At 40.1% G+C, this 21,705-nt stretch overlaps 1 protein-coding gene across 4 annotated transcripts in view; it reads left to right on the top strand.

The window, feature by feature from the left end:
* The window catches only part of grik4 (glutamate receptor, ionotropic, kainate 4), a 379,558-nt gene that overhangs the window by 285,650 nt on the left and 72,203 nt on the right, over positions 1 to 21,705 (top strand). For all 4 annotated transcript variants that reach the window (XM_086164020.1, XM_086164019.1, XM_086164016.1 and 1 more), the window contains 2 exons: positions 1,135 to 1,313; positions 4,751 to 4,804. In XM_086164020.1, coding sequence (XP_086020146.1) covers positions 1,135 to 1,313; positions 4,751 to 4,804 — 233 coding nt within the window. The remainder of the gene's footprint in view (positions 1 to 1,134; positions 1,314 to 4,750; positions 4,805 to 21,705) is intronic.

Genomic DNA, 21,705 nt, shown 5'->3' with positions numbered 1-21,705 from the left:
GTCTAACTAGACCTGAGAGAGTGAATGGTTGTTTGTCTTTATATGTGGTCCTGTGATCGACTGGCAACCAGTCAAGGGTGAACCCCGCCTCTCGCCAAATGATAACTGTGATAGGGGCCATAAATCTATATATATCTATTTATGTATTTATATGTGTGTGTGTGTGTGTGTATATATATATATATATATATATATATATATATATATATATATATATATATATATTTGCGGGAAGAGCTGGACCAAGTGGCTGGGGAGAGGGAAGTCTGGGCTTCTATGCTTCGGCTGCGACCCTGTGACCCCGGATAAGCGTGGGAAGATGGACGGAGGGATATATAATGAGAGAAATCACCACACTTTACAAAGAACCTTACCAAGAGGACCGCTCTGGTTTTACAATGTTACAAATCCATTATTAATCCATAGCATCCCTTAAAAACAAACCATGGAATGTCAAGTTGATGTTTACTTCATTGTATCGATCTCTTTGTAAATGCCAAGAGATAAAATTGTCATTATTATATTGTTATATGAGCGTTGTGCTTCGCCGTTCCCTGCTCCGTTCCTCCAGGTTCTACCTGTGGGTAAAAAAAAAAGCGCCTCGCAAATTAATTTAAGCTACTGAAAAATAAGCTCCGTAACCCCTTTTGCGTGGGCCAGTGTACTGTACGAGTGCAGAGTGACTTGTAAATGCCGCCAGAAGCACTTTGATGAAGTCAGCTATGCTTTAATTAGGTCAAATCCGTCTTAGCTCGCAGCAGTCAGTCAATTACCGTGGGACGGAGCACAATGGAAGTGACTGTAACGACCTTTTTTTGTCCGCTGTAATAATTCTAGTTCAAGGTAATTAATTCATTTGTCCTGTACTAGAAAAAAAAAAAAAAAAAACGTTAGGCAAATTTGCATGTGAGCAAACAAAGGGTTCAGTGGTTCATATTTGACTATTGTGTGTGTTTGAATTTATCCATTATTTGAGCCAGTACTTTCAGAATGCGCCTCTGTTAACTTTTTAGAAATACTTTTTCAGTACTTTAAAAAAAAAAAAAAAAAGAATTTGCAAAGCACCATCTGTTTTTCACAACTATCCCTCTTTGACTATGTGTGTGTGTGTGTGTGCTCGTTTCTTACCGGCAGGCTTATTGAACCTGGAGGAGCTCCTCAGGCAGTTCCTCATCTCCAAGGACTCTCTGTCAGTGCGCATGCTTGACGACAGCCAGGACCCAACTCCGCTCCTCAAGGAGATCCGAGATGACAAGACCGCCACCATCATCGTCGATGCCAACGCCACCATGTCCCACATCATCTTGGAACGGGTTCGTACGGTCCACACACACACACGCACACACACACACACCGGCCCCCGAGTGTTTCCCACCTAAAGAATCTCAAATAAATCTAAAGTATCTCAATAAAGACTGAGAAAAGCCAGTGGCTGTTTAAGCCTGAAAGCAATCCTATATGTAGAGTTCTACTTTCTTTCTTTGTTTTTTTTTTTTTTTTTGTCTTCAAGAAGAAGTAGATATGGTTGGTTAATCTTCACCTCCAGCAACATGAGTTTTATTTCCCACAGGAGGCAAAGAATATAATGCAGAGAAGAAAAGAAAAAACATTGAATTATCCATTGAGTGTAACGGAGTAATAAAGGGTCGAACCGCTTCTCTTTCGACTCCGACCGGAGAATCCGATTTTCTGACAGTTATTACGATAGTATGACTCACAATCGACGTTTCAGGTGATTGCATAAAATTATATACCTACTTTTCTGCTAATGTGGTGGATAAAGGTGTTTGCGGAAGCTGGGGGTCGTGTGGCAGCAGCATATGGCCTCGTGGTAATTAATACGCGCCTAATTCTCGTGAAAAGAGGATGGATGGATTCTCGGAGTGGAGGTGACAATAAGTGGAGACAGAAGCGGGTTCGGGAGTGACGGAAGCACCGGGGGAGAAAACCTCGCTTTTCTCGCTCATCATATTTCCCCTCAGTTACAACCTCTCTGCTATCGGTGGTTATAGCGGTCACCATAGCAACCGTGGCAAACCAAGGCCCCAAAGCATTGGGACCCCCGCAGAGAGAGACATCCCTTTCTTTTTTTCAGTCAGGGGTTGGGATGCTCTTTTTTTTTTTTTTTCTGCTCCCTAAAATGCCCGGGAGATGCTTTCGGATTATTTCTCCTCACCTCCATCCCGCATGCGGTTGTGTTTATCCTTCCCTCCATCACTAGCAGTTGTGTCTTTTTAATGCGGCGCGCGGTCTGTCTTTGTGCGTGTCGAGAAACACGGTGTAGCAGGGCGGCGGAAAGTTGTCAGCGCTTCTTCTCGTGTGGAGTGTGCACAGTTGCCAAAAATATCAAAGCTGTGTGCCGGCTTATTTGGCAGCCTCAGATGATGATAAGAGTGTCCGGCTCGCCTGGAGGGACGGAATCATCCTTTGTTATGAAAGACCTTCCATCTTATTTGTCTGTTTACATCTTACATCAAACCCTCATCAGACAAAGGCCTCTTCTCTCTGAGGTATTAGCGTACGGGGGGAAAAGGGGGTGGTGATTGGGGGGGGGGGGTCGGGTCAACCGCGTTCGCATCCTGAATGTAATCTTGTGCAGTCAGGCCTCATCTGTCAAGAGCAGTTGTACAAAAAGAGTGGTTTAGATAGTACCCTGTCGAGCAGAGGCGGCTGTAGAACAACAGTGAGATCAAAAAGCTAAAAAAAAACTTAAATAATTCCATTAATAAATAAAAAAATTACATATTTTAAATTAATAGATATATTCAAATTTATATTTACTATATATATAGTTATATTATGCATTTTATAAAACATACATTGGTTAAATATATCTTAATATTTAATTAATATAAAATGTGAAAAATAAAATTAAAAGTTTTCATTAATGAAAGAAAATACTAGACTGGAGACCAAAAAGATTTTATTTTTCCATCCACTGTTTTTTTTTTTGGGTGTGATTGAGGGGATGTGGGTTATAAGACACCTTAAATTAAAGCATCAGGTTTTTTATTTGTTTCCCAAAGTCTGAAGTAAGAGGTTTATCACTTCCTGATAGGGATGTTTGAGTATCTGTAAAAAAATCAATAATAACTATAATAATAATGACCATCATCACCATCGTCGGGAATGCAACATATATCACATCCACATAGCTATAATAAAGCTTTCATAGTCATTTTTAATTGTCAAATTAATTTCCAAATGATACTGTCAAAATATCAAGTCTATCAAATTGACACATACAGGAACAAAAATCCTAAAAAAATTGAAAAAACAGATGCGATCAAACAAAGTACAATACACATACCTATCAACTATGTGTCATCATTTAGTGTTGATGATTAACATTAATATCCGTACATGGTTTATTATATTACATTCAAGGAAAATGTCAGCATTTCAACCGGAGAACCAGACTTTTACATTGTATGTCATGACAGAACATTTGACCTGAAGTAAAATATGCTACATTACAGTAAGGTTGCATAAACTGCTTCACAAAAAACACCAGTTTTAGGGTAAGAACATCATTTTATAACACAATGATGTGTAACATGAAATAAACAAGTTTTCACATCAGCCTTTCGCTCGCTCTCTGCAAAGGCCCAATTTTCAAGCCCTCAATCTATCATTCTGAAGAGAACATTAAAAAGTGTCTAGATTTGCATATCTTTGAGCAATACAGGGCAAGAATGTTGAATAAAATCATGTCTAGGTTTGTAGGCATGAGGGATAAAGTTTGTTATGAAAGCAGAAGGTGTCGAGAGCGAGGTGAAATGCAAACAAATCGATTCCGCCGAGCCTAATTTCCTCACATGACGTCATATATCGATTGTACTTGCGATAAATACAGGACTGTCTCAGAAAATTAGAATATTGTAATAAAGTTCTTTATCATCTGTAATGCAATTACAAAAACAAAAATGTCATACATTCTGGATTCATTACAAATCAACTGAACTATTGCAAGCCTTTTATTATTTTAATATTGCTGATTATGGCTCACATCTTAAGAAAACTCAAAAATCCTATCTCAAAATATTATAATATCATGAAGAAGTATTTTTTTGTTTTTTTAATTGCATTATAGAAGATAAAGACCTTTATCACAATATTCTAATTTTCTGAGACAGTCCTGTATGTCAACATACTCTCTGATTAAAACCAAAAACTGGATAAAGATGAAAAAAGTTCAAAAGTGAAATTCTCCACTTCATTTGGAATGATAAAGCTACTTAATCCTGATTGATTTTCATTAGAGTATACGCTGCCGTGCGATTAAACACAAGCCAAAATCCCCGGTACTTTGTTTTTCCCCCCCAAAAAAAAACAATCATAATGAAATGAAACTATGAAAAGTTCGCCGCGTCCTTCACAACTGCTCCTCTCTGTGACTTTGATTTAATCAAATTGTAAGACAAGTGTGGCGCGGCATACTAATGCACCCCTGAAATTAATTGCTCCATTGAAAGCCATTGTCAGATAAGAATGTGTCTGTTCTTATCAAGATTTGGATTTGATCTGTCTGCTGCACAGTGAAGCCGGAGTTACACTGAATTACGCTGACCTCTCAACTCCGCTCCCCCTTTCTTTTCCTTTGAGCACCATCTTAACACCGTTTTGTTCAGAACCTCAATCACAGAGTTTGCGTCTCGCGCCCTCTGCACCCGCCATCTCTTCTCGCGTGTTTTGTTTATCTTCTGCCCTCTCACCCTTCTTCTTCTTCTTCTTCTCTTTTGTCGTGCAGGCGTCAGAGCTGGGGATGCTGTCAGTCTACTACACTTACATCTTCACCTCTCTGGTAAGGAACTGGAAGATTTTCACAAACGTAGTTCGGAAGTTAAGCTTTTAAATTCAATGAATGATTGGACGGGTAAAATCGAGCAAAGGGGGGGCTAAGACGGATAAATCACAACATCGGCCATAATATGGGATTGTCAATTTTCTCCCTCACTGCATGTGATTGCAAATTAGAGACCTCCTAGATGGAATGGTTATCCTTATCAATTCACGACGTGTTTGCTCTAATCGGTCGACTTTATGAATCAAGTCCAGCCGTGTAATTGTAATTATGCGCTATCGATGTCGGGAGCGGTGCGCGTGTCCGTTAACATCTGGAGAAGCGTCTATAAAAACACCCGCGCGCACGCGCACGGCAGGTTATCTCAACTGATTGGTTGATCGAGCAAAATTACGGGTGGATTGTTTGATAAGTGTTGGTGTTTGGACGCCATAATCTTTTAGCACGCATGCAACGTCCCTGCTGGAAATCCATCTGTCTGAGAGCACGATGTGTTCGCGCAACGCATTTTTGGGGGCAGCTTGAGAGTTGAGGGGAGTCGGCGCGCTAGTGACTCGGAGAAGAACAACGGCAGACGTCTCAAACTTACTTGTTAGCGGCCGCCAAATGGAAATTAATGGGGTTCAGACGACTTTGCTCTAAACGCCCTGTTGAGATGATATCAAGCTGATTTATGCGTTATTAAGAGTGAGTTGCTGATCACCCGCAGCCTTCTGTTATTATCACGCTCTTCTTTTTTTTTTTTTTTTTCGTCTTCACCAGCCGGCTTTCACTTGTCGTATTTTGTCTCTACACCAAAACGAACTTCATCACAGATCTCATCCGTCTTCCGCGGCTTACCCTTCAAACTTCCTTCTCAGGCTTCTGTCAGCGCAATTTCCTTAAAACGCAGCCATTTCTCAAGTAAAGGCATCTTTAAGAGCTCCACTTAATGGTCAGCAATGGGTTTGAGACATAATGTAGAGGCAGTAAATGGAAAAATAGAAGCCGCATCATCTTCTTAAATGTCACAATAAACAATTCACCTTATTTGTCCTGTTTATATTGCTCCGTCGCTCGTGCATTATGCTAACCCACCCTCATGTATGAATACGCCTCCGCATAAAATAGGAAGTAAAATTTTAAAAGTTGTGTTATGCATGCAGCTCTTTTCATTGTAAACCAATTTCCAGTTCTTTTTGTTTGCATATTTGAAACAGCGTTAATGCACTGGATTCTTTTTCTTGTTTTATTTATTTATTTTTCTTAATAAATCATAACATCGAACGGGATGCGTATGTCAGGAAAGAATTACAGATTTTGATTTGCCAGTAACGGCTCGATATAATTGAGTACTTTCACATCACGCAAGGAGGCAGGTCGATGTTCTCGACACGTTCCAAAAAAAAACTCAAGGTATAAAAACCCTGGTATTGAATGGTTGGCCCGGCAACCGAACCCTTCTGCCAATCTGTTTCATTTTAATGTGCGGGCCAATCTGACCCCCTGACATTTTTTTATTTCAAACAACTTCACTCTGGTGATTCAATTAAAACTGGTTCTCAAAGAACCTGAATTTGTCTGTGACCACTCACATCACATCGCCGCTGATGTGGATCGGACTGCCTCGAGGTATTTATTCACTCTAAATGATGCACAAAGGTAGCGCTTATGTGTTTTTGCTGTTTGCCGGACATCCTACTGAACTGCAGAGAGGAATGCAGGGTGTTTACATCCGCTGCATATCATAATATCACACATTCTATCTGTAACTTGTAATTTAATTGGGCGATCCCCTTCTTTTGATTGGTTTTAAGTTTTGTACAGCGTCAGATGTCCTTGACACTACTTTGTTTTCATGGTTAAAAACACCTGGAAATCTAAAGTGAACTGAGGCGAATCAGATTGAAATGCCCCGGAAGAACAGTCTAGTGGGAAGGCACTTGTGTCAGCGTCAATAATATATCTAATATAAATATAGTACAAGTAAATAAATACCCATTATTGTTATTATTATTTATTTATTTATTTTTATTTTTTTATTATTATTATTATTATTATTATTATTGTTGTTGTTGTTGTTGTTATTACTATTAGTAGTAGTAGTAGTAGTAGTAGTAATAGTAGTATTAGTATTGGTATTAATATTAGTATTAGTATTAGTATTAGTATTATTTGTTTATTTGGATTTAGTAAAATAAAATTTCTTGCAATGTGGTGTCTTTGTTATGACAGAATGACAGATACATCAAACAAAATTATCTTGATTCTAACAATTAGAACAACAAACTCTTGGCGTTGCTGGTTCAGCTGATCCATGAGGACAGTTATAGAATATATATACAGTATGTATATTTAGTTATATTACTGTATCTATTTATTTTAATATTTTTAATAAATGCTACTTATATTTATTTATTACATTTTAATTCATTGTATTTATTAATTTATTTGAGGTTTTATTTTGTTTTATTTTCTTTTTTTTATCTTTGATTTTACACAGAGATTGAAAAAGAAACTGCCAGCGAACAACAGTAAATTTTTGCCTTTGGAATTAAATGACAAATGTCGATAACCCATTTTGTCAAACCCAGCCCATCAGTTTAGTATTCTATGAGCAACGTGCTTTAGGACTCAAGCGAAAGTTACATGTCTTGCCTTGGTGCTACCCATGTAGAGAGAAAAAGAGGTTTTTTTTTTGTTTTGTTTTTTTATGTCGGCCTCACCTTCTTCATTCAGATGCAATATCATGAAGCATCTCATTTATGCCCCGATTCTCCACACAGGACCTCATCAGGTTTGGATTTGTCTCATCACATTGTCTGGGGTGTAAATCAGATGAGAAAAACAAAGACAGACTAGAAGTAACATCACCATGCAGTCAGACAAATTCCCCCCCCTCCGCCCGTGAATAGACTGTCTGCCAGAATTCACTAACAGATGCATCCAAGGATGCTCTCGCTCTTTTGCAAAGATAAGAAAGCATCCAGGTTACAGGCTCAAGTCCCGCTTTCTGCCCTTCATTGTTGCTTCTTATTCTGTTTCACTGACCTCCATTTGCTAGACTTTTAGGGAAAAGAATACGGTAATCTCACCTTTGCGCGTCTCCTTCCGATAAAAGCAAGGAAGAACGGCGGGACCGAAGAATAGCATCATTTTATCAGATGGATGATTGGCCTCTTAAGAGCCATTCTTGGAAATCCAGGACATCATTAAGGAGGCAACAGACGTGCGCAGCGTCACGCAGAGACACATTTCATTTCGACAGGGTTTTCACTCCCATTTTTTTGGGGTGAAAAGGAGCTCAAGTCAACGCCGAGCAGAGCTTGACACTGCTTTGACCGTGACTTGTTTAAGCCTCTGGAGGAAAGAATAATACCTGGTGGTTTGGCGACGGTTGCATTGTAATAACACGGCATTCAGTTTCATCTATGTTGGAATCGCTGCGTATTTTCATGTGTTTTTCCAAAATGCTAAACCCTCTCCCGCACTTAGTTTTATGGTGAATGCGATATTATGGCAGTCATTTATTCAGCGGCTCTGCAAATTATTCCTTGGGTTTATGGAAAAGGTGTTGAAACTGCAACGTGGGGGAAAGTGATCCGTCTAGCTTGCGCTAGTCAAAGTTCTTGGGTTAATGGTGATACATGTCCGGACGCATAGCATGTTTAATGAGCATAATGCGGATGTGTGAGGGTTTTATGCCAGCGCATGTGTAAAAAAAAAATTGAAAGAGCAGGCCGACGCTGCGAATGCAGTCTGTGATGTAATTGCGTTCATGACTGGTTTGCAGAGAACCGGGAAAATCTATGCAGTAGATGGATGAACCATTGCAAAAAGGGGCATGTGTGTGTGTATGTGTGTGTGTGTGTGTGTATGTGTGTGTGTGCCTGCCACGCTGTTTGGGCAAGCCTCTGTTTTGGATCCAATTAGAGTATATACAGTACATTATCTTAATAAGCAGGCAACAGTTTTTTTTTTTAATCTTTTGCAAGATCACATTTATAATTACCCCTCTGGAAAAAGAAGTTCCCATTATATGATCAGTTATCAAATACTTTTACCTCTTGCAACCATAATTAAGTCATGGCAATACGGTAATTACTGCTCTGTACGATTGTTGCATTTTTTGTAGTCTTTAATTTAAACGTTTAATGTCGAAGAATGATGCAGAAAGCACGCAAAGCCGAGGCTTCCCCTCTGTTGCTGTTTGCGAGATCATTATAAATGTCATTGTTTTTTTCAAGCATCTCATTAACTAATGCGGACGCGGAATCGGTCGGAATGTGATTCACTCAACGAACTTCACGTCTTTTTCACTCCGTAACCAATTTACAGAGGCGTGTAGGCACGGGCGGGGGCGGGAGGTGGGCGTCACCTTCTTGTGACACTTAATTAAAGTGAAATGTTGAGGCCAAGGTTCGACCAACGGGAGGAGGCTACACTGTGTCCTGATGCAAAGGACGTTGTTTCGATCACGTTCTGATATTGCGTGCGCGTCGGGTGAAGTAGTGAAAATTGTAGAAGGAATTGCGCTGGACAGTCAAACCGAAATCATTCATTCATTTATCGTGGAGATGATTTGACCGATGAAACCTTTGTATCTGCGTTAGCGTGATAGCATCGCCTGTTCGATGTGTGCATGTGCTTGTTGTTCGTGTTTCTACAAAACCCTTGTCGTCTCCCTGAATAGAAAATCATGCCTTATTAGTGTCTTTTTTTTTGAGTCGGAGACAATATTAGCGTGCGCATCCCCCGCTGAAAACTGCCTCTTTGGCTCAATTTGCGGCGCAAGGGTTCTGCGGAACGTCTAATGTAGGGGCCAAATGGTCTTGAGGAAAAAAAAACAAAAACACACACATCCGTTGCCCAGTTAGTGATGGGTGCTTGACCAAAAATATGGATTTAACAAAGGGTTTGAAAAAAAGTCTGCCCACCAAGAGGGCTCCAAAGCAAAGACAATTTATTTTAACATGAGCCACATTCAGCTCTTCTTCAGATGCTTTAAACAAAATAGTTGCCGTGTTGCCAATTTTAAAGGGTATGATCATGTGATTCCTCCCTCCAGCTATCCATTATGAATTAAACACAGGAACTTTGAGTAGGTGTTTATGTTCAAAAACTCACATCTTATCAAAAATATATCACCTTATCTTCATCTTGCTCCAAAATAGGGCCAAAAATAAAACAGGTACTTAATATATGTGCAACGATGGAACTGAACATAATCGATCAGAGGATTTGAAAAAAAAAAACATATTTATAGAAAGAGGAGGAACTAGAAAAAGAACATGGCGGGAACAACAAAATAGTCAAAATGATCTCTATAGACAAAGTCTCATATCGAAATCCTCATTTAAACCTTGTGGGGTCAGTGTTCCCCCTGTGTAGATCCAAAACAATTTATTTTCTAAAAGGATAGAGTTCAGGTCCAAATGATCTGACATTTACCTTCAGGTATTCAGCCTCCCCTCCTTTCAGTGTAGAAGGTGCACCCCACTGTGGTTACCGGACATGAAATCACCATTCAAGCTTTTCCAGTGATGCCTGTCCAGGGTTTTAGATGATTGTGTTGCAATGTGACTTTCCCCCTAGATCCGGCGTTAGAAACATTTTTCAGTGGGAGAGCCATAAAAGCCAGATATTTCTAAGTATATGTCATTGATAGCTGTATAGTAGTTTTAAAGTATAATAAAATTAAATATGTCTTGCTTTTAATGCGACGTCTGGTGCTGCATGGATTTTATACTGGACCGTTTCATCGATGCAATTTTATCATTGCATATTAGTCCTACCGTGGATCCAGATGTAAATTTATCTGCCCACGCAGCCAGGAATGCACAGCAATCATCGTCCTTTTTTTTTTCTTTTTGACATCTTTTCCGTTACAATGGTTGATCTATCTGATAAAATTGATTTCTTCAACTTTACAATGACTCGGACGTTTTTCGAAAGCCATCGGTTCCCGGCCCGACCGTCGGGCGACCCCGTGAAATTTTATCTTCAAACACTATTTTCTGTTTACTTTAAAGTGACACAGTATTATAAAGAAATATCACAAGTATTTTAAAATCAGTTCCAAGCTGATTTTTTTTTTCAACTCAATATTGTCAGGGAGCCATATACCGTCACCGGAAGAGCCATAGGTTCCCGATCGCTGGGTTATGGTTTCAATTTTCCCCATAATGGTCCAAAAACATGCATTAAGTTCATTGAAGACCCGATATTGCCAAGAAATCAGAAGGAGAGAGTGAATTGGCGATATTTCTAATTTCTGAGAAATACGGTTCAAGAATACGTCGCCGAAAATGTCGTCGGCGGCAGTTCGCGACGAGTCACCAACCGACGCATGAGGGCACTTAGATCAAATGTGCATAAATAACACTTGACAGAAATTATTACATCCATATAACTGATTCACCTATGGTTCAAAAATAAACATATCTACATAATTGCTTATGATGCACAACTCCACTTCAAATTCTAATCTTATGAACATAAATTAGCCTATTCATAAATATCACTACTCTCTCCATCATCTCTCTTAGTTTGTCCCCCCCCTCCATGTTCTTTTCCTAACTATTCCCTCATTCAAGCGTATGCCCACTCTTGTGACACCGCGTTTATCTCGGCTTCTGACATCCCTGACTAACGATCTGCCGGGCTGCTCCGCCGCCTAATCTGTTTTCCTCGAATCATCTCGAGACGCTCATCGACATCCTCGCATCAAAATTCGCTCCTTTTCCGCATGCCCACTCGTGGGTCGGAAGGCTTTTCGGTTCTTGTTTTGGTTTGTTTGCTTTAAATGTTTGTTTTTTATATATGGGAAGGGAGGAAATAATGAAGAGGTGTGATAAGTAGAATTCTTCCTGTAATGCGGTAATGAAGCAAGTTGATACAAACGTTTGTATGGAGTAATTGACGATCAGGAAACAACTTTTCATCCCCGGTTCCTAACGGTCGATGATTTCCGTCGACCGCGGCCTTGGGTGAAGACAAAGAGCCTTTATATTTGCCTGTCCCTTGATTAAACCCTCAATTCGGCGCTCATCTGTGAATGGCTATAATAGTTTGTCTCTCTCTGCATTTGATGGCAGCGACACCTATAAAAGTTAATGTTTAATCCCGAAACAAGTATAGCTAGTTAATGACGGCAATCAGAGTTAGACGCGCGGGTGGATTGGCGTCAACATCTCAAGGCGTGTGTCCTGCTTGTTTTCCGCGTGAAGCTAATCCCGCTCTGTGTTTTTCACCGCGCTCCATTACATCCGGTCCGGCCCGCCTGTTGACATCTTGGTCTTTTACCGTAAAAGCCGGTAAAATTCCTCGGTAAATGCGAAAGTCGGACGAAAAAAGGAAAGCAGGAAGGAAGAAAGAATGAAAGAGGCCATAACCGAACACCAGCGGATTTTTACAGGTTCTCTGTGTGTAGATAACAGTGTATGAAACAGGGTGAGAAGCCGGTTTAATACAGCTTCTCTGCAGCAGCTTAATACAGCGTGCACGTTGCAGCTGTGCACACGCTCGCGCCTGTTCCGCCCCATGCCGGCGGATCTGTGCGGACGAAAAAACCCCGAGCACGCTCGTGCTTGACATAGACACATTTTTAACACGCGTGCTCTCAGTCCTTGCTCCGCAGCTTCCATCTAAGTGATTTGTATCCCGCCACCCGAGCTACTCTGCAAGATTGAATAAATCACATCAGGTTGGCAGTGACTCATCATATGTTGACAGGACGCGTAATGTCATTTGAAGGTTACGCGAGCACGGGATTGGGCCCGGCAGCACCTCGCGCCGCACTCTTTGGCTCTCCGGTGTCATTTTGATGGAAGAATGTAGAAAGTCTTATTCTCGCACATGCATTCGCATCCACAGGAAACAATCAGGGGCGTCGTGCCGCACGCGGCGCCGGATGACAACAATCCCTCTCAGCAAAGCACGGGGCCATCAGCTCGAAACCTCTTCCCGCCCTCTACTTTTTTTTTTTTTTTCCTCCTCTTCTTGTTTCATTTCCTCCATGCACACCCACGAACACCGCCGTCACGACGTTCGTCGACATGCATCAATTCCTCTCGCGTGTGGACCGTATGTACGCGTAAAGCTTCGATATCTCGGCCTTCTTATCTGCCCCGCTGGGCGTTTTCCGACGCGGTTGTAAAACAGCCGTCCCGCAGAACGTGTTCTCCATGTTCTTATTTGAATACGGTACATTGGAGGGAGCCAGATAAGCAGAGGAACACGCATGAACATGCATAAATTGCCGAATGCACGCATGCACTGATTTCAACTTCTCTTATCAATGCCCATTCTTTCTCTTTGCCCCATTTTCGCCGTTGACATTCCTTAGAGCTGATTGGCAGGTTGGTGTGAAAGGGTGATGAGGGGAGTTGGCTTTGCTTCTGAAGCGTGGCTGATTCTGTTATTTTGCAAAGTTAATCCCCATTGTCTCCAAGACACCGCGAGGCTCTACGCCGATTGTTCTTGGCCGTGAGGTTCGAGGCTCAACATGCTTCACGCGTCTAATTATTCCTCCCAACACTGTAAAACGATAACACGCTTTTTATAATTGAAGGTACCGCTGAGGAGCAGACTGAATGAATGCCTACAGTTTGTCCCCAGACCATAGCAATCACATATATATTTTCTCAATTTTTTACTCCTTCAATGATTTTTGGACCTTTTTTCGCTAATGTTTGCTTGGAAATTACAGCTGAAGCTCTCGTCCTTGTCATTTCGCCTTTTCTGTTCTATCAAGGTTGAATTTCCACTCCCTGAAATCACCTCTCTCATATCCTGTCGTTGAGGATATATTTTCTTGAGTCTTCCTGCTTTAAACACTTCCATCTCCGAGACGTCAACGTCAGTATCACACATGTAGTCTTCAGGTCCTTTCTGAGCGAATATGAATTAACTAAGGAAACAATTAGATTTAAAAAAAGAAAAGAAAAGAAAAATAATGCGCCACTTCTCCTCCGCCTTACCCCTCAACAAACCTGTGCACTGTGGTACAGAAGATTTATGAATCCCGAAGAAGTCTTGTCAATCAAACTTCTTTAGAGGGCAGTCACTGTGACTGTGAAAATGATTGGGATTTAATTAATTCCCCTCCACGGCTTATGTAAAGTTCATATTTCCCTGTTTAGACACGGAGTTTAAGAATCAATCAACTGAGTAATAGAAAAGGTAATAGGCTATGTGGACGGTGACAACACAGACTCGCATCCAGCCAGAATGTAAACTATGTCATTATTATGTCACAAATAATGTGTGCCTGATACACACTTGTAATGCAAAGACACCACCTTCCGTCGCCAAGGGTTACATTTGTGTTTATGGCGCGGCGGTAAAGGTATAGATATCTCCACAAGAGCTGGGAGGAAAATTCAGCCCTACATTTGATCCTTTATTTAGTGGCAACACATTAAATGCGCTCATTCATCACAGGGTTAGTTTCTATTTTAGCCAGTTTTAAATTGATCCAGGAGAGTACACCTTTTTGTGGTATAAAGAGAATTTAAATAAGTTTGGCTCATTATTTCCGTGACTAAAAAAAACAGGCGCCGGATATTACCATAGCAGGTCGAAGCGACCTTTGCGAATTTCCCGAGATGTATTGCGACTGTTGGAAATGAGCGGAGTCCTTTTCTTTTAACCTACGTAAAGAAACGTTTCACCTTCAGCGAACCACGCTGGTGGAGCTCACTCAACAAAATAATCGAGGAACGCAGCGACGCTTTCCATTCCGTCAGCGTCAAGAATAAATATCTAATGTCAGATTGTTGTATTTAATAGAACGCAGATACGTCGCCGCGGTGGCGTGTCACAAATAGGCGAAGTCGGGTCACACCCGCCCTCTGTGGCTCATATCACTTGACATTGTCGTGCCTTCAAGGGTAATCAGATCGGAGGGCTTTTCAAAGCCATTACAAAATACAGTTGGAAAATAATGATGTGACGGCCCTATCGATAAAGTCTGGTTTGGTGGAAAAACACAAATGCGTAGGATTAAGGATTCAGTTTTGAATCAGATATTCACACGCTTGGCCGTTTCTTTGGCTTCATAAATAAAAACCTGCTAGATAGTAGGCGAAGCGGCTGCCATCAAATTAATGATGGAGTGATGCAGTGAGATCTCACTTTCTGAAAGGAACCCTGTTTTGAATTGGGTCAATATCTATCAATGTTACAACAACAACAACAACGGCAATAATAATAATAATAATAATAATAATAACAATGATAATGACAACAATGACAACAGTAACAGCTATTATTATTATTATTATTATTGTCATTGTTGTTGTTATTATATTATGTCAATATCAATTGTAAAGTATCAATAATAACAATAATGATGATAATAATGATACAGGTAAATAGTATTATTATCATCATTATTATTCTTAGCATTATTGTTATTATAATAATAATAATTATCTAAAATAATATTGTTGCTATGCATTATATGTATATAAAATCATTATTATTTATATATTAATTTATTTATATATGCATCTATTTATTTATTTATTTATTTAACAATGATACTATTTATAATAATAATTATTATTATATTATTATTTTTATCATTAATATTATCATTATTGTTTTTATAATAAATTTAACAGGAATAATGATAATAATGATGACGATGATAATCAACATGACAATATTTATATATGCATCTATTTATTTACATAACAGTGACGATACTATTTATTGCTTTGAGAGTGCTAATAGAAAAGTACAGAGAAGGCCAGAGGGAGTTGCATTGCGTTTTTGTAGACCTAGAAAAAGCATATGACAGGGTGCCAAGAGAGGAGCTCTGGTATTGTATGAGGAAGTCTAGAGTGGCAGAGAAGTATGTTAGACTGGTGCAGGACATGTATGCTAGCCGAGAAGTTCAAGGTGGAGGTGGGACTCCATCAGGGATCAGCTCTGAGCCCCTTCTTGTTGGTGATGGATAGGCTGACAGATGAGGTTAGACAGGAATCCCCATGGACCATGATGTTTGCGGATGACATTGTGATCTGTAGTGAGAGCAGAAAACAGGTAGAGGAAAATCTAGAGAGGTGGAGGTATGCTCTGGAAAGGAGAGGAATGAAAGTTAGTCGCAGCAAGACAGAATATATGTGTGTGAATGAGAGGAACTCGGGTGGAGCGGTGAGGCTACAGGGAGTGGAGATCAAGAAGCTGGAGGATTTCAGGTACTTGGGGTCAACAGTCCAGAGCAACGGAGAGTGCAGAAAAGAGGTGAAGAGACGGGTCCAAGCAGGTTGGAATGGGTGGAGAAAAGTGTCAGGGGTACTATGTGACAGAAGACTTTCAGCCAGAATAAAAGGAAAGGTGTACCAGTCAGTGGTGAGACCAGCGATGATGTATGGACTAGAAACTGTTACAATGACCAGAAGACAGCAGGCAGAACTAGAGGTTGCAGAGATGAAGATGTTGAGGTTCTCTTTGGGAGTGACCAGGATGGATAGGATCAGGAATGAGTCTATCAGAGGGACGGCACATGTTCGATGTTTTGGAGAGAAGGTCAGAGAAGCCAGACTGAGATGGTTCGGTCATGTACAGAGAAGAGATAGTGAATATATTGGTAGACGGATGCTGGAATTGGAGCTGCCAGGCAAGAGGTCTCGAGGAAGACCAAAGAGAAGATTTATGGACGTCGTGAGAGAGGATATGAAGGTAGCTGGTGTGAGAGAGGAAGATACAGAGAATAGGGTTAGATGGAGAAAGTTGACTCGCTGTGGCGACCCCTAACGGGAAAAGCCGAAAGAAGAAGAAGAAGAAGAAGAAGAAGAAGATGAAGTGACGATACTATTTATAATGATATTTTTTATTATATTATTATTTTTATCATTAATGTTATCATTATTGTTATTATAATAATTTAACAGCAAAAATTATAATAATGATGATGATGATTATCAACATGACAATAATGATGCTTTAATCAATTAATGAAAAGACAAGGATAATCATAATAATTGTCATCAGTATCATTATAGTCATCATCATAATCAATGTTTATGTAGTAACAGCACTTTTCAGAGTGCTTTAGAGGTGAGAGGGGTTAAGCTCTTCTATCCTGTCACTGTCCTCTGTCAAAAGTAACCGCTGGCCTACCTTCACTTTCTACACTTCACAATCAATCAGAGCTATTAATAACCACCGGTTTTGGCTTGATAGAATGTCGATTAATTGGAGGAAAAAGATCTGCTGCTTGGCCCCAGTTCCTTAAACCGCCCATTACCAGCTACCCAATGCATTCCTAACAATGCAAAACAATGCTTATTGACTTCGGTGTTGTCAAATCGCGTGGTGCCAGAAGCAGCAGACCTTTTTTGTTCAGGGAACAAGGCTTGAACACTCTGGGGACGGTTAAATATCTCTGACAGATACTCTAATTGAAATGGCAACCCAATCGCCTAACAAATTGGTTTGGAAATGCTCTATTGACACTGTCAATCACTTAATTATCACCCATATAAGATTTCTGGAAAGAAAATTAATTAGTTTTTGTCTCGATTAGACAACATTGTAATTCATTTAGATAATCCCCTTCACTGGATGCACGTGTGTTCCTGTTTAGTACTGTCAAAAGATACAAATTTAAATGTAAAGTACATTCTTGCTTACATTTACAATGCACTTTATTATACGGATTGAAAACAAATATATTAATACTGTAACTATTATTACTATACATTCCCATCATGTCAGTACTGGAATCTCATTCTGAACATTTCAATGTAAAATGTGTGCACACCTGTTGACCAAAGTGAGTCATATCTACCAAGTGCACATCTATACAGAGGTGCAGACACGGCCCCACATGCAAATACACACACATACACACACACACACATGCATCCCTTATATTCGCCTTGTATAAATTAGTGATAAAGATATTAAATATTTAATAAGAGGTTTTGAAAATGAAAAATGATAAAATCAAACATTTTTACAGCAATGCAACTTCTTTCCCTAAAAAAAAACATAAAGTTTTGAGTTTGGTGTTATCTAAATTAATTCATTCTTGCATTTATTGTCTGTATTGCTTATCCTGCAACCGCACGACAATCTCATTCTCTCATTCACGTAACACGGAGACGTACAACAAATTCCCTCGTTCATGACTTATGTAGAGACGTCCAACAACTCACTGTCATTCACACGTCACAAAAGGACGTGCAACAATTTACACATTCATTCACAAGTCAGGGATTAAATGTCTTCTGTGTTGCAAACTCAAACCGGGGTCCTTCCTGCTATGAGGTGGAAGCACTAACCACCGCGCCCTTGTGCTACCACGCTTATCGTTTATGTTTTTCGAGTTCAGAATAATCCATGGTTTATTATGTGTTAATTTTTCCTGGTATGTCATAAATTTACCTGTGGTTGATTCCCCTCATGTTTTGCTTCCCTTCCCTTGCTAACCCGAGTTCTGTCAGCATCGATTTGCTCCTCAGTGCCCCCCCATCACACACACACACACACACACACACACACACACACACACACACACACACACACACACACAGTCTGCCTTGGTGTGGTCCGCCTGCCTAAAGACAACCTTCCAGTGTTTGATGCTTTTGCAAAGACCTGCATGCAGCTCAGCAGTTCAATAATTCAGCAGGACTGAAACCGCCGTGTTTTCTTTAAACCTTACTATTTACCATGTGTATGTATCCAATTCAGCTTAAACTGTAAATGTGTAAAGGCCTCATAAAACATTAAATAAAATGTGCAAAACATATAAATGGTTACCTATCACATGACATTGCTCAAATCAGTTATTCTGTGATAGAATGCTATACAGCTTGCTTCGGTCGGGTTGTAGAGTAGAACCTTGGCTTGCGCAACAAATTGGCCAACAAACACAGATTGGATTTGTATGTGCGTGTATTCCATTGTTGGTTATTCCATATATCAGAAACGGAAGGCCCCTAATCACGGACAAAATGTTTTGGATCAAATTTTGAACCAACCTACAAACAAGCCTCGGTGCACAAACACAAACAAACTCAAGGGATTTCCTCATTGTGGTGTTGTATTGTTGTCGTGTTGCGGCAATCATGCGTTGTTCTCCACATTGCTTACATCGTCCATCCTTGTGTTCTGTTCTAACGCTTCTTCTGTGATTTTTATTCCCAGTAAATTAGCCCTCATTATGGCTTCCGACAATGTCCAAAGTCTTAGTAAAAGTGTTGTCAAGACTTACACTTGATCTGAAGATTCAAATATTCAAAGCGTTTATTGTCAATGAGCAGTGTAGAAACGTGTTTCCCTGTACAGTGAAATTCCTACTTTGCCGTCTGCAGTGCATCTCAATATGTATTGATAAGTAAACATTATTATAAATATGAACAGTGTTGGCAGTGCAACAAGACATTTGCAACTCACAAAGTGCAAATGCAAGGATAAGTGCAATTTTAATGGGCAGGAGTAAATGTGCAGATGAGCGCAGCACTGACTGTGCATGTAAAGTGCATAAAAAAAAAAGAAAATGAGCGTCAGCTGTTAAAGAGTCTGATGGCAGTCAGGTAGAGCAAATTCTTTTGTCATGTCGCTCAACATCTCACACTCCTGTACCTCCGGCCGGAGGGCAGGAGTGTGAACAGTCCATGTTGCGGGTGGGTGTAGTCCTTGGCGATGGAGGCGGTAGATCCTGCAAAGAAGGCGGTGGGGTTTTGGTGATCATCTCTTCAGTCTTTACCATTGGCTGCAAGCGTCTGTGCTCCAGAGCAGGAATGCTACCGTACCACACAGTGATGCAGCTGGTTAGGACGCACTCAACAGCACAGCTGTAGAAGTTGCTTAGGATTTTAGTCAACATGCCAAACCTCTTCGGCTTTTTCCAGAAGTACTGTCGCTGTTGAGCCCTCTTAACCATCCGCGTGGTGTGGAGGAGCCAGGTGAGATCCCTCAAAAAAAAGTGAGATTGGAGTTTGTGTTACAGATTTCGCCAAGCACAACGGTACGGCTGAGTCAACCATCTGTACAATCCTGCAGAACAAAGGTGCGCTAAAGACAGCTGGTGTGGCTAAAGGGTGACTACATTAACGAAGCACAGGTCTCAAGGCTAAGAAGAAGTAGAAAAGCTATTGTTAGATTGGATTAATGAAAGACAGCTTGCTGAACATAGCTTTAGCAAGGGACTCATATGCGAGAAGGCCTTGGTTTTTTCATGCTGATGGAGGGAAAAGCCTTGCACTAGTGCTGGCAAGAAGAGAAAGAACACCAGAAACACAGTAATAATTGAGGATATCTTTAATTTCGTTCTGGATTTTTGCCACAAATAAACCCATAAAAACATTTCAAAAGAATAGAGAAAATATTTCATTGAAATTCTTAAGCCAAGGTTCTGCTGTATTGGGCATTGAGCAAAGGTCATCACTTAATAACAGTTTTGCCATCAAACTCTGGTTTTACACCAGAAACAGAATTGTGTGGGATTTTTTGATTCGCTGTGAGTGAACTAAGTAAAATAACTAAGCCAAAAAGAAAAAAAAGTCCGTTTTTCTAGGGAGGGAGTAAAAGGTATATAAAATTACAGCCTCAAATGCAATAGTGAAGTTATGCACAACGGAGTCTGTGTGAAATGCAGCATGCACAACTTTCAAGTAATAATGAGGTCGGAGGTCTTTAGTCACCATTAATCCCTACAAATTAGACGGACAATCGGTGGATGAAAATGAAAGCTTTAAATAACTGTTGCCCTTTGGCTTTCTGACCCAGACCCTGATGTGTGAGCAGAGTAACAGATGATGTTTTGCCTTTTTTTTTAATTTTTTTTTTTTTTTTTTATCTCAAATGCTCCAAATGGGTTGCGTTGCCATATCTCTCATATCTGTTCTGCTTGAATCGCACGTGAAGTCTTGCTGACCGCGAACGTTATCTCATTTTTATGCATCTCCTAACTGATATAACTAGTGAATTCAGGGCTACCAAACACCCAAATAATCATTTCAAACAGACATTGGTTCATTGCAGCTCCCCACGAACAAGAATCCTTTTTTTTTTTTCCCTCCCGGAGCTTACAAAAAAAATACAAAGCAACATAAGCTCTCGAAATATTGTTGTACTTTACATTTAATTACACTAATTAGATGATTTTCCAACAAATACTCAAGTTTGAGGTTGAGTCGGAAAATCATCTGATTCATACAATTATACATAAACTTTGGGCAATATTGCAAGAGCTTATGTTGCTTCACATCAGATCCGGGGATTTCAGTCGCGTGTTTTTTTGAGAGTTCTGGGAGGAAGAAATTATTCTTGTTCACGGGGGAACTTCAATGAACATGAACGCATATTGCACCCTCTATAGGTGATGATTTTTTTTTTTTAGTATTTAGTTGCCCTAAATGCTTTTTATACATGGTGCAGTGGAAGAAGGTCCCGGGTTTAAATCTGATGAGAGGCCTGATGAGAGAACCTCTTTGGAGTCTTCATGTTCTCCCTGTTTCCTCCGGGTTCAAAAAACATGCAGTAGGTTTTTTGGAGACCCTAAATTGCTCAGATATGTGAATGGCTGTCTGCATCTAGATAGCGAGTGAATGTTTATATGCCTCTAAATCAGGGGTGTCCAAGCTTTTTGCAAAGAGGGTCGTATTTGGTGAGGTGAAAATGTTAGGAGGCCGACTCTTCTGCCTGACCATTAACGTTCAATGCAAATTTCATTATGCAAATGGCATACTTTGCATGTCTTAACACGGAACACAAATCTAAAGTTTTTACCAAAATCACAATCATATTTGAATACCACATAAAATGCGGAAAAAAGCTGCCTGGAAAAAAAAACAACTTTCATTTGAAACATTACATACACTATTAAATACTTACCAGGAACATCTAAATTCAAAACATAGGCCATTGGAATCCTTGTATTACTCATTTAGAAAAGGCAT

Source organism: Fistularia commersonii, chromosome 18 (genome assembly GCF_037954325.1).
Source record: "Fistularia commersonii isolate RoL2024-O1a breed Wild chromosome 18, RoL_Fcom_v1.0, whole genome shotgun sequence".
Lineage (NCBI taxonomy): Eukaryota > Metazoa > Chordata > Actinopteri > Syngnathiformes > Fistulariidae > Fistularia > Fistularia commersonii.
This window is presented reverse-complemented; position numbering and strand designations above follow the sequence as displayed.